Here is a 12835-nt window from a genome sequence, read left to right on the forward strand (position 1 = left end):
TAGGTAAAACTAAAAAAGGAGCTGTAACTATTAACTCCTATAATTTTTGTAGCTCGGGTAGGGTCAGTGGCTCTCAAAGCCATAACTTTCATGAAATATAGTGAACAACGGTGACTCCTCCGTTCGGACTCTCTCTTACTCCCTCGCTTCTGGATTGACCCATTTGGGCCCTGATCTGCAGCATTATTTGGCTAATGTCAGGACTAGCCAAGCAGCATATAGAGCCAAGAAGAAGGATTAAGGTGGCAAAACTTGCCCTCCGGATGTGGCTGCTTGCCTGTGCCTCTGTGCCAGGCGCTGTTGTCCTGCCTACAGATCTGGTGGGGGGAAGTGTTTCTAGTTCTGGTAGTCGGTCATGACATATCGTCAATCCTTGCGATTTGAGTATGCTCACAATTCTGGTGATACAGTGCACCTTGGTGGGGCAGGAATAGCCCCAGTAAAGGGGAGAAGGGGGGATTCTGATGGAATGATAGTGGCGGGTGACTCACTTGGTTGGCATCTTTGGTGCTTGAGCGTGTAGAAACCGGCTATATTATGGAAGGGCTCGTGCCATGACAAATCTAGGAGGAAACCCCTATGCTGCTTTGATGACTCTGCTCCAGTCATTAATTCATAGTTGGTATTTTCAACATGCGGAATTCGTGGCATGTTGAGTTAGCTGGTTATAGAACTCAATAAATGGTGCCTGGGCATTTTATTTAAATGACTACCTATATGCCATGTGCCTGATGATGACTTCTGTTAAGCAAGGCATGCCACCCCTCCTCACAAGTAAGGACTCCTACAAATATCTGAATTTTCTATCATTTTAAAATGGGCATTATAAAACACCAGAACTTGTATTGAAACGTGCCTCGCACCTGATGCCTTTACCAAAGCTGCAGCTTGCGTTTTGTAAGGTCATACAACATATGACAGTGTTGACAAATAGAAACATCCGCCCTCTTCTATTATTTTAAATAAGCATTTACATCCACCAGCACTTTCATTGAAATGAGTCTTGTGCCTGTGGCTTTGTCATGATTTATTAGGCGGTCACTCTCAACTCAGGGAGTTCCTTTCCCCCACAACCAAGGTGCCGCACACCCAAAGAGTTTATACGGATGCAACTTAAGTGAGGCCTCCAACCTATTTCGCACTACCCCAGCAAATACCCTCTGTACCAGCAATGAGCTAGGAACCAAGCCGATGGATAGTAAGAATATATATTTATTTAAGGTTTGACAAATAATAATAGCACCCAAAACATCAACCACCAATGCCGTGGCACTACACAATGTCACAATTTCAAATGACTTCCACCAATTGACTGACTTGTATTTCTAATGAACTTGCAGATACTACAACATACGGGAAGATTTAGAGACTGTACCTCAAACACAGTGTTATGACATTTGAACAACCCCCAGTGATTGCTTGGGTTATCACAACGCTCTTCTCTCCCAGCAACCCCTACCCCCAGGCATCAGTTATATATGACCCCTTAATTTGAAGTCAAAGTACAGGGACTGGGAATACAGTAGCAACATAGTTTTGTCTTTTTTTTTCTTCAGATATGTTTTATGAGTGGATTGTCAGGGTTAGAACTATAACAGCACACAGTTACACTTTACTTATTACATTGCTCACCATGACAGAATTTGAGAGTTTTTGTCGTCCCCCCAACAGAACAAGACAAAATTACCCCAACCACCCCCCTTATTATGACCCCCTGCCTGCCCCCCCTTTAAAAAATACATGCCTCCTAAGTGTGATATGCTGCTAGCTCGTCGGAACATGCCTTTGCCAGGTTCCTACTTTCATTCGTCCCACTTTTGGTTTAGAGACTGTCTTCCGCAGTCGCTGAGGTTCAATATATTCCTTCTCGTGTGGTCCACCAACATCAGCTTGTTTCCGGTTCTCCTCTCCCCCGGCTATAGTGCCATCCCCCTCCACTGCCCCTTCTGCGCCTATTTTCTTGTTAGATTCACTTTCTCCTCCTCTTCTCGAGGGTCCTGTGGACGGCAGGGTTTGACAAATAGACACAATGAAAAAAATTGTTTTGATTTTTTTTATTTGAAAGGCATAGACAAGAAATGAACTAAATGGGCAAATCGGTTTGGGCTTATTTGCATGAAAGATAGGACTTTGGAGAAATCGTTTTGGGATGCAAGTAAATAAATAGGAAATTTCGTTTTACACACTTTACATTCCCTTGAATGGCAGAGTTTTAGGGTTACTTATTTTGGGATTATGGACACCCCCCTTCGTACAGAAGACAGGGGTTTTAGAAAGGTAGTCACCCAAGTACTTTATTGTCTATACCGCTTCAACACACTGGGCATGAACTGTGTTAGTTTCGAAGTCTAAACAACACTCATCCTGTGATTTTCTATATAGTCATCAATTGATTTCATTTCAATGCACTAAGGATCTACAAAGCTTCCACCCCACCCACAATTTAATGAAAATGATTAAGGCAGGCAGTCCCCAGCACAATTCAATTTAAAGGGATAGGGTGATTTTCTATAGTGGAATTAATTTGAGTTCGATTTAATAAAATGTGCTAAGGGTCTCCCCCAGTTCCACCCCATCCCCGCTAGGAAAGGTGGAGATTAAGGCTGGCAGATTCCCCCTCACACTTTTGTTGGCTTTTGGATTAATCTACTTACATGGGAGGCCCTAGCTATGGGGCATCCAGGGAAACAGCAGGGCCCCTCTGAGGACAGCACCGATCTGGTCACAGGCTTCAGTCAAGTGTAGTCCCCAGCACCAAGACATCCTCTAGTTCCTCAAATTGCAGGCCCAGCTAGCTTTTAGATTGTCCAGTCTCTGCCTCCCACACAATGTTTAAGGCCCAGCAATAGAGTGGGGAAGTCAATGGAAAAATCAGAAGTCCAAAGAAAGGTCCCAAGAGTCGAAATACCAAAGAAACAACTAGATGAGAAAGCAAGTCCCCTCTTAGATTGGAAATTCCCAAGATATAGGGCTGATGACACCTACATATTGTCATAATTCCCACAATAAGGATTGGCTAGCTCTCTCCCTTCACCTTATACTAAGAAGCCCACTGGCTGCTGATAGGACCAGAAGTTGGGAGGTCTGGGTTATAGAAGCTGAGGGAGGAGGACAAATACATAATTTCAAAATGACAGGTAGTTTTACATTTTTGGGTTCTGAAAAGCTGCCAACATGGCAACTACCTTAATCTTTTGGATAACTACATGAACCTATATATTTTTGAATTCTACATTGTATGGCAAGTCGTAAAAAAACTATCATCACTTGGCACTCCCTTCTTGGGAGGAGCTACCTTGGTCCCAAATCTGTCCCTTCCCGATTCAAACCTTACTCGCATAACCTATCATCACATAACCTTTCTATTCCTTTGGAATTATGGGAAGGCCGGAATCATAATTGTCTTTTATTACTCAACTTGTGTCCATCACCCAAAATTTGGTTTTAACATGGTCCTGACGGGCTTCTGATCCACTTTAATTCGAACCCGGGATGAACTCAGTGGAACACACGATGTGCTTTTTATTCAATAAAAGGTATTCATGTTAGTCAATGGCAAGTCCCCACAAGTATCCCTGAGTTTCACACCAGCCCCCACCATTTCTTAGGATTCATTTCTCTCCTGTGACCTGATTAGGACATCTGGCCCTCCAATGTGATCTTGCCCTCCCCTCCTGCGCTTCAAAGGTTTTCAATTCGAAGCTAATGCACAGTTAATTGGGAGACCTGACCTGAAGGTCACTTCTGCTGGCTGGCTTATATGCCACCTCCACAATTCTGATCTACACATCTGTATTTTTTAGCATTTAAACTGAAAACCAGACCACCTTCTCCTAGGGGTCCTCAGCCAAAGGTCTTACGGTCAAAGTGTCAGAGGCCCAGATCTTCCAGTTCATTGGGCAAAAACAAGCTACATATATAATTCTAAAAGAATATAATTTTACATTGACACAATGTAACATTTTGTATTACTCCTAGGACTGCTTTTCATAAATACAATCTTTCTTTTCTACTTTATTAGAACAGTGGTAGATTAATTATGAATCTTATGCACACAGGCCATAGTTAACTTGGGAAACCAGTGTTCACTTTTACACACATGAAATAGGCCTTTCTCTTAACATGCTTTGATTTTATATGATGAAAATTACGTCTCTTTATTCCTGAAAACTCAATCTGTCACTTGATTTTATTTCTTCAATATCAGGCATCATTTCTCCTTTTAATCTTCCAAATGCGCTGTATTTCAAATGTATCTTTTCTTTCCACATACACTGCTGCGATTTTAAATCCATCAAAGGAGCCTTTTCTCTATTTACACAAAGTCAACATCTGCAGTACCACCTATTTCTTTTTGTTTTCCTCCATTGGACACCACAATATTACAATTCTAAGGCAAACTCTCCTTCCACTCGGTGGTTTTGTATTGTAAAACAGTTGAAATGGGCCAATTTTGTGTTCATTCATTAGGCCTTATATCGGAAAACAATATTTTGTACTGGCTTTTATATTTCAATGGAACTCTACATTAGCCAGCTTGATTCTCACAATAGGGGCCTAGCATGGCCTCTCCATCTGTCACTCTGTGGCTATCATTTCACCCCACAACTTGTGTGTACCAGGGGTTCGCCATGAGCACTGTATGGAGGGCTTGGAAACCTCTTAACAATGTAGAAAGATACCAAACCATAAAAACAGCTGCCTTTTATATCGTTTGAAATAATCCTTAATACCCACCAGCACTTTAATTGAAATGTGTGACTGTTGTGGAAGTTATTAATAAGAATAATATACATTGTCTCCAAATGGGGTTGCGTTAGCTTGCCTCATTTCACATAGCAACTTCAGTCACATCAAGAAGATGGAACACACTAGTGTGTAACTGCAGCACATTTTTGTATATGCCGATGTAATCTTGGTGCACAAACCCCCTTTCTCATGCTTACTCTTTACATGTTGTCCAGAGACCGTACGGAGTCCCTGGTCAGGCCGGCATCAGATCCTGTACCTTCGACGCCAGAAGATTCTGTCTCACAGCAGTGCCTTCACATATCCATCTCTGGCTCATCGTTGGAGCTCTCAGAGCCTGTGGATAGTGCCAGCCGGGAGCTGATGCCCTTCGACAGTGATGACACGGACGACGAGTCCTCGCCAAGCCCCTCAGGCACGCTGCAGAGCCAGGCCAGCCGTTCCACCATCTCCTCTAGCTTTGGAAGTGAGTTTTGGCAGCTGCAGAACACTGAAAGGCAGTGCTTGGACTGTTTTTATGTGAAAACATGTGGTTATGTTTATCTTTAGAACAATCTTGGTGATGGCCTGTCCAAGAAAATATCAGCCTTTATTCAGATGTGTATTGTCATAGAGTATTTTATTTGTCAATTGTCTCTTTAAATTGTGAGGTAATCCTCGAGTGGCCATGAATAATTGCAAATAGGAGGACTTAAGGACTTCTCCCTGCCACCTTTGGGAGCCATTCCATTGGATCAGGGGGTCTGCAACTTGTGATCTGCAGATGTTTTGGACTACATCTTCCATGATCCATCTGCACTGACTATGCTGGGTAGGGCTGAAAGTGGTTGTAGTCCAGAACATCTAGAGAGCCAAAGGTTGCTGATACTGCAATAGAGAAATAGGAAAGACGCATACAAATGTACGCAATGGTTATACCCGGCATATCAATTTATCGCAAATAATCAATGATAATAGAATACCTCTACTTTCTAATTCAATGGAGCTACTAATCGGCAACCCTGACAAGGTTAAGAAGCACTTATTGTAGGTGGATTGATCTCAAACCATCGAGGAATGTAAATCATATTCTATCTATCTAGCTATCTAAGTTCTTGTATTGCGCCACTAACCCAAAGGCCTCATTCTTTTCATCATTACATTGTCCTTGATGGTAAAACCCTAAATAAATAAGCTCCCAAATTAACTGATCAAATTTCCGGATGCACGCCGGAGAAGATGCTTCTTAAAAGTGAGGCTAAACCTCTTACCCACGTTGGATCTTAGGAGCTAGGAAAAATGTCCTGCGAGCCGAGTGATTATGCTGATTCTGTAAATCTATAGAAATTGAATTCCTAAGGCATGCAGAGCTTGAATGTGTTAGCCTGAGTGAATCTAGAAGGGAACTTCTTGGCAATTTTTATTGAGGATTTTAGAATTACTTCTCCAGAGACTGTGTGGTATTTGTTATTTGAAGACCCCCAGGTCTCCTGCAAAGTTAATTTAATGAGATTTTTAAAATTACGTTTGATTGATAATTTGAAATGTGCTGATGAAAACTAAAAGTAATTATTCTATCCTCTTTTTAGTGTATATATGTAAGAAATATATGAAGGAAGCTTTTTTATTTATAACAACCCATGAGGTAGAATGTTGAAGAATGTTATACATGTTGTGTTTGTATATTTCCAATGTTGATCTTCTTTTTATGAGATACATTGGTGAAAAGTTCATTTTTATGAACTTTAAAAAAAATAGAACATTTTAATATATCACTTTATCAAACAATTTCACCCCAAATGCTAGGCACGGGCAGAAGCTGAATACTTATTTTCACTCAAAAACATCCAGCATGTAGCCTAAAAGCAAATATGTTCAACAATAACAGACACATAGAGAACAAGGGTCCTGCCTTATTCTGTAGCAAATTCACTTTGTAATTAATACTCTTTGAAAGTCTCTTAGTGAGGGCTGCTGTATGGATTGGCCCCTAATCACTGTAACCCCATGCAGGCCCACCACTTATGAAACAAGTACATGTTTGTACGTAAAGCAAGTTTAATGTACAATCGTCCCAGGAGCAGCAAGATGACCCTGTCGAGCCAAACTAACCCAAGTCCCACTGAACCACACAAGTTGACAAATTATATACATTTTTGCAACAGTTAACTTTCCCATATATTTTATTACAATCCACCCCCCATATGTGATTGGTCAAAACCCCTACAAAGAAATCCTATCATTATCCAATTCTTCTTATCCTAACTACTATCTTCAGATCATATTCGTAGCACACCCCTTCTTGGGATTTGTCTGTGGTAGGTCATGACATCAAACATTTGTGTGCAAACATAATTCATCACTAATAACAACTGGCCTTAGCCCTTTATCCTTAACCAGAATTGCACATGACCCGCATGTATACTTTGAGCAACATGAGGAAGGCTGAATAAACAAGTTCTCTTTGAACTGACGATAACTATCTCATCCGCCCCTGCTTACTGGCACCATTGAAACATTCTAATCTAAATGACTGCTATTCCAACATGCACGGCACATCTGAGAATACAATTGAAACTCCTATATATTGATCACTATAGCCTCAAGCGTTAATTCACCCCATGTTTTATTGCTGGTGGTCAAAACAGGTGGCCTGGTCCCTCTACAACACTTCAATGTACTTACCAAGCCATAAACATTGTGTCCTGTTCAACAGCTGACCATCTGCTTGGTTAATCATTATTCCTCCTTTCCTCCTTTAACCTTCAATCCTGAATAACTAGATTTTCCCATCCACCTGAAATTCACTGCACGAACTAATGGCTGCAAAGACTAAATTAATTTATAAAAGATTTATAAATTCCCTTTGCATGTTCTTCAGTGTGCATGCATGTTAAGTCTCCTTTAACTTATGTTCTTCAGGACAACCCCCCCTCCAGCTCAGATGTGCATAATAAAGCCCCTCATTTCCTGTTTCTGGGCTCTCCGTGGCACACCATGTGTGAATCACATTTGTATTTCATTTGGCAGTTTTAGCATTTTATCTTTCTATATGCGTGCAAATCTAATATTTATGAACTTTAAAAAAAATGTAAGACTAAAGTAATATATCCCATTCACAATTATACAGTGGATACATATGAAATTGCAACATTCCGCCCAGTTTGCCCCACCCCCTCCACAAATATGGCATGCGCAACATGAAACCCTCCATCATGGAGACCTTTCCTGACCACCCCAACACTGCAGAGGAGCTGTGTAGTGTTGATTTTCATGTAAGTCGTTTGAATTGTAACCTTTGATTCCTACAACTGGGGCATAACGATCCAAAATAGAATGAAATCTTCAATGTTCAATAACTGGATTTTGTTAAAATCAATAAACATCTTGACGTAATGGCAAATAGCAAACTAGATGTGAGTCTTCTTTGCGAACAGATATAAACACCAACAAAGAAGTTAATTACAGTGTGCTCATTGGTTCCCAGTAAACCATACCTATTATTTGATGCCTAGTATTGGAAGTGGCTGAAGCCTCGCCCACCTAAGAAACCACTCCCCCTAAAACACCTTTGAACTGCTCACCAAAGCAGCAGCCTAGCTTACCTTTGAACGGATTTAGAAAATACAGTGACTCTGTATCTTTACTCTAATATCCATCCAAGCAACTTCCTCCATTTACACAAGTCTAGCTTTTGCCTCAAATGCAAGGACTGCTTCCATCCACAAAGCAGACGCCGCCGCATGGATGGTGGCACGCTGACCACTTTCCCACTCATTCTTTTGGAGATGGCCAAAGCTTTTTGATTCCCATCATAATTATGATCATGATTGTTCTTTTATAATGCGGTTAATACCAGCGAGTGGTTTCGAAACGCGAGATCGGGATTCAAACCTGTGTTGCGCTACGTTGTCTTGCTTCCAAGACAAATGCATGGCCCCTGAGCTATCCTTATTCACCGACTATATTTCCTTTGCGCAATCCCCTCCCCACTGGCATTCCTCAAACAGTTCTGAATCTCCTTTCTCGCAATTGTTCCAGAGGGAGACCTCCAGTTCTCTCCCAATAGGAGTGACTTGTGCCATCCCCCATTCTCCAGTTCTCTGCTCCATTTTCATCAACCTGTGCATGGAACCTCTGGGAGTGCTACTTGCTGAGCCGGCTATCGTAGTAGACATTAACATGGATGAAATAGTCATGGATATCCAGGTGTTATGATACAACATGACGCCTATATAAGTCATGCCTTAGTCTCATTTGGTCATGGTTGTCAGCCGTGACATGCTTAGGGCACATATAAATAGGTCATGCAACCCTGGCTCCTGCAAATCCCTTAGATTTCAAAGCAATGCAGACTACCTACTCAATATTCAAATCTCAAAGAAAGTACAGACTGAAAATTATCAGTTAAGCCATTTTAGGAAAAGCACCCTTCATCCCCTCCCCATTCTATCTTCTGTTCATTTCACATGAGAACTAAATTGGTATCTCCTTCACCAAACCTCGCCAAAACTACAATGTGACCTGCTCCATGTGTTATCCACCTTAGACAACTAACCAGCACAATACTCTAGACCTTATGCCTCAGTTGCCTAAATATCATTCTACTATGAACTCCCTGCCTGTAGACCTACATGGGGTTCCTCCACAAAATCAACGCTTTAAGCTTGCAATGCTTTTACAGCACGATCCGTACTGTACTCCTAAGCACATAAGAATTGTCCTTTAAAGTGCCTAGTTCAGGAAACTGCAACCTTTGGCTCCCCAGATGTTTTGGACTACAAACCCCATCAGCCCTAGCCAGCATAGTCAATGGCGAGTGATCAAGGGAGTCAGAGTACAAAACAACTGCCGAGCGGCAGGTTTCAGACCCCAGACAGTTGGTTCTATACCCTGCACCTGAGGTTAAAGGTCAGACATTGGAACAAAAGTCTCTCTTTGTGGTCCTCCTGCAGCCGAAACATTATCGCACAGCCCCAGCAGATATATACCGCCCATCCCTACCTCAGGGACACCCGCCTTCAAACACTGTTACCGCCTCTATTGCTACATATATTACAGTTGTGTTCACTTCCGCATTGCTGTGTACGGTGCCCTGTTGCCATTTTGGTGTAGTCCTGCACTCAGCAATGACTCTAAATAAAATGATGAGCCAAGGCTGGCTTCTTAGCCAACAGCACTTTGCCTTCTGGGACATGTAGTTTTGCCTTTGCATGTCTATCTATATATATATATATATATATTTCTGAGGCTTGTGGAATCTGCTTAGATCACATGCTGTGCATAGGCCGACATCTAGTGGAAGCTGCGGAGTATTAGTTTGTTTTTCGAAACTCGAAAATGGGCGTCGACACAGGCGTGCCAGTAATACTATCCCTAGTGTGACGTCCACTGTACCCAAGATCCCTCACGCGTCTAGGATCCTCAGATTGTTTTTTTCCGCCATACTGGTCAGAAGCATCTTGCGGAGTCCCCTGGCCTTAGCCATACTTTTGCTAATTATTGAAGTTTAAAATTATTTATTGACATCCTTCCCCACCCCAACGTCGACCCTCGACGACGGCTGGAGAAGACATCGACCGTCGGCTGCTGCACGACGGATCTGGGCCTCGGAAGGCCGCTGGCCTCGGCCCGGGCCTAGTAGGCCGCTGGCCTCGGCCCTGCAAGTAGGGAGAGTGGGGGGTGGTACATACTCTTCACTCTTGGTATATAGGTACACCTTATATATTTCCTACACTTACCAGCCCGCTGCCTCAAGGTGCGTATGGAGGGTACCCCTTTCCAATTCTGCCCCAAGTGCAACCGCAAATACCCTTGGGTCGACAGGCATGCCACGTGCAATCTCTGCTTGCCGAGGGACCACCCCGAAGCGAACTGCAGAGCGTGTAGTAGGTTTAAGCCTAAGACACTTAAGGACCGTTCGACAAAGCGTTGGGCCCACCACGCCAGGCAGGTGGCCATGGCAGCGGAGGGCGCCTTCAGCGATGGCAGCGACGCCGTACTTTCGGACGGCGAGGGCATTACGGCATCGAAAGACTGCCGAGCGCAGGTCCCCGACCTCGGAAGGTTGTCCGGCAGGGCGGCTATGGGGAAGACCCCCGGTGATGCAAGCGCTACACACCCTACACACACTAAGCACACTAAGTCCAACCGAACCTCGACGACGTCGACTTCTCGGAAAGAGGCACAGATAGAACGGTCCGACTCGGTGTCCTCTGGGCGCTCTCGATCGAGATCGCCTCATGACGCAAGTCAATCATCCACTCTTGCCAAGAGTGCCTCGCTCCCTAGATTAACGGAAGTTCGATCGTCGGAAGACGAAGACGACTTCCACCCCCAGGCCGCGCTCCAGGAGACCGAGGCCGCAGTTAACACCAGCGAGGCCCCACGCTCGAAACACACATATACCTCTCCCGACCCTCGACGCCAGGCGTCGAAAGTCTCTGGGGCCTCCAAGGGGCAGGGAAAACATTTTTCCACGCACGGTGAGGGGGGGAAACAGCGGAAAGCACAGCCTTCCACTCCTGTAAGACCATCCTTCCACCCTAAGCAGACAGACAAACACAAATCTACTGGGACATCAACATCCAGCAAGGGTACCCTTGATAAGTCCTCTAAGTTGCCTACTAAAGTCATAGCCTGTTCCAAAGAATGGTCCAGTGAAGACATAGACAGGGTCATGTCAAGGATGTCTTCCTTAGCTGATTTTTATGACAAAAACCCAGAACATTTCCTTTCGTATGACCCTCAAGGGGCCACACCCTCAGGCTCCTCTGATCCTATCCCCCTAAGTAAAAAGGCCCGGTTCGAAAGACCTGAACCCTTCGAGGTGCAGCCTTACTCTACTCCATACTCTACTCCACACCCCAGATACCAAGGACAGCCTTTCCCTGAAGGGGACCAGGAGTTTAAAATTATGGAGGAACAAACCGGGACTGAATACTATGCGGATGATGAGGACCTGGAGGAGGTAGAAGATGAGCAGGAAATTTACAGAGTAGATTCCCCGGTAGAGAGCGAAGCCCCAGTTACCGACTCGCCAGTTGATAACCAGCCCCTCCTTAATGAAGTTCTCGCTCGCGCAGCAGAACATTTTCACATCGACACCCACGGTGTACAGGAGGAAAGGGACTTCGCAGAAGAGTTGGTGGGAGAGAGGAGGCCGGTCGCTCAGACCATCCCTATCCTTAAATCCATCCAACGTAGAATAGATCCATCCCTGGTGAATCCTAACCTCACCAGAGCCGTCAACCCCAGAGTCGAAAAACTTTTTCGGGCAGCCCAGTCTGACCCTCTTTATATAAGAGGACATCTTAAACCAGACTCCCTAGTGGTTACCAACACTCGGAAGAGGGCTGGGACACCCTTATCGTCGTCAGAAGCTCCTCCCGACAAGGAGAGCAAAAAACTGTACGGGTTTGGCAGGAAGGTAGCCTCAACGTCCGCCTACCAAGCAAGGATTGCAAACTCCACCACCCTGTTGGCAAGTTACAACTGCCATCAATGGGAAGAGGTCGCGGCGCTCATAGCCTCTGCTCCTGAACCGTTAAAGGGCCAGTTGGCTCGGATCTCGGCAGAAGGGAGAGCCGTGTCTGGTTGCATATTAAAAGCAACTTTCGACGCCGCGGACAACGCAGGAAGATTGATAGCAGAAGGTACTGTTATCAAGAGACATGCGTGGTTACGGCAGTCGGGGTTCAAAACAGAAACCCAGGCTTCATTAATAGACAAGCCGGTGGAACCCGATCTATTGTTTGGGAAAGCGGTCGAAGACGCACTTAAGAATGCCAAGGACGAATACGAGACTCTCAAATCCCTTGGCCAGTTTACCAACAAACCCCCTAACCAGAGGGGGAACAGTAATTTTCGTCGCCCACGCGGCCAAAATTCACAAAGAGGCAACTATGCCCAAGGACAGGGTACACAATGGAACAACAACCAGCAGTCTACCCAAAGTTACGGCAGGGGTAACAAGAGAGGTCGTGGAAGAGGCAGAGGCAGCCCCAACAAGGGAGGTGGCACGCCTCCATCAAAGCAGTGACGCTCAGTTCAGGGTCCCTTCTCACGCAACCCCAGTAACCCCAGTAGGGGGACGCATTTCCAACTT

General features: G+C 44.4%; 1 protein-coding gene across 1 annotated transcript in view; it reads left to right on the top strand.

The window, feature by feature from the left end:
* The window catches only part of ARHGEF17 (Rho guanine nucleotide exchange factor 17), a 1051814-nt gene that overhangs the window by 985980 nt on the left and 52999 nt on the right, over positions 1 to 12835 (top strand). Inside the window, exon 14 of the mRNA XM_069640110.1 lies at positions 4965 to 5215. Coding sequence (XP_069496211.1) covers positions 4965 to 5215 — 251 coding nt within the window. The remainder of the gene's footprint in view (positions 1 to 4964; positions 5216 to 12835) is intronic.

This window comes from Ambystoma mexicanum, chromosome 7q, assembly GCF_040938575.1.
Source record: "Ambystoma mexicanum isolate Mex_15411 chromosome 7q, UKY_AmexF1_1, whole genome shotgun sequence".
Taxonomy (NCBI): Eukaryota; Metazoa; Chordata; class Amphibia; order Caudata; family Ambystomatidae; genus Ambystoma; species Ambystoma mexicanum.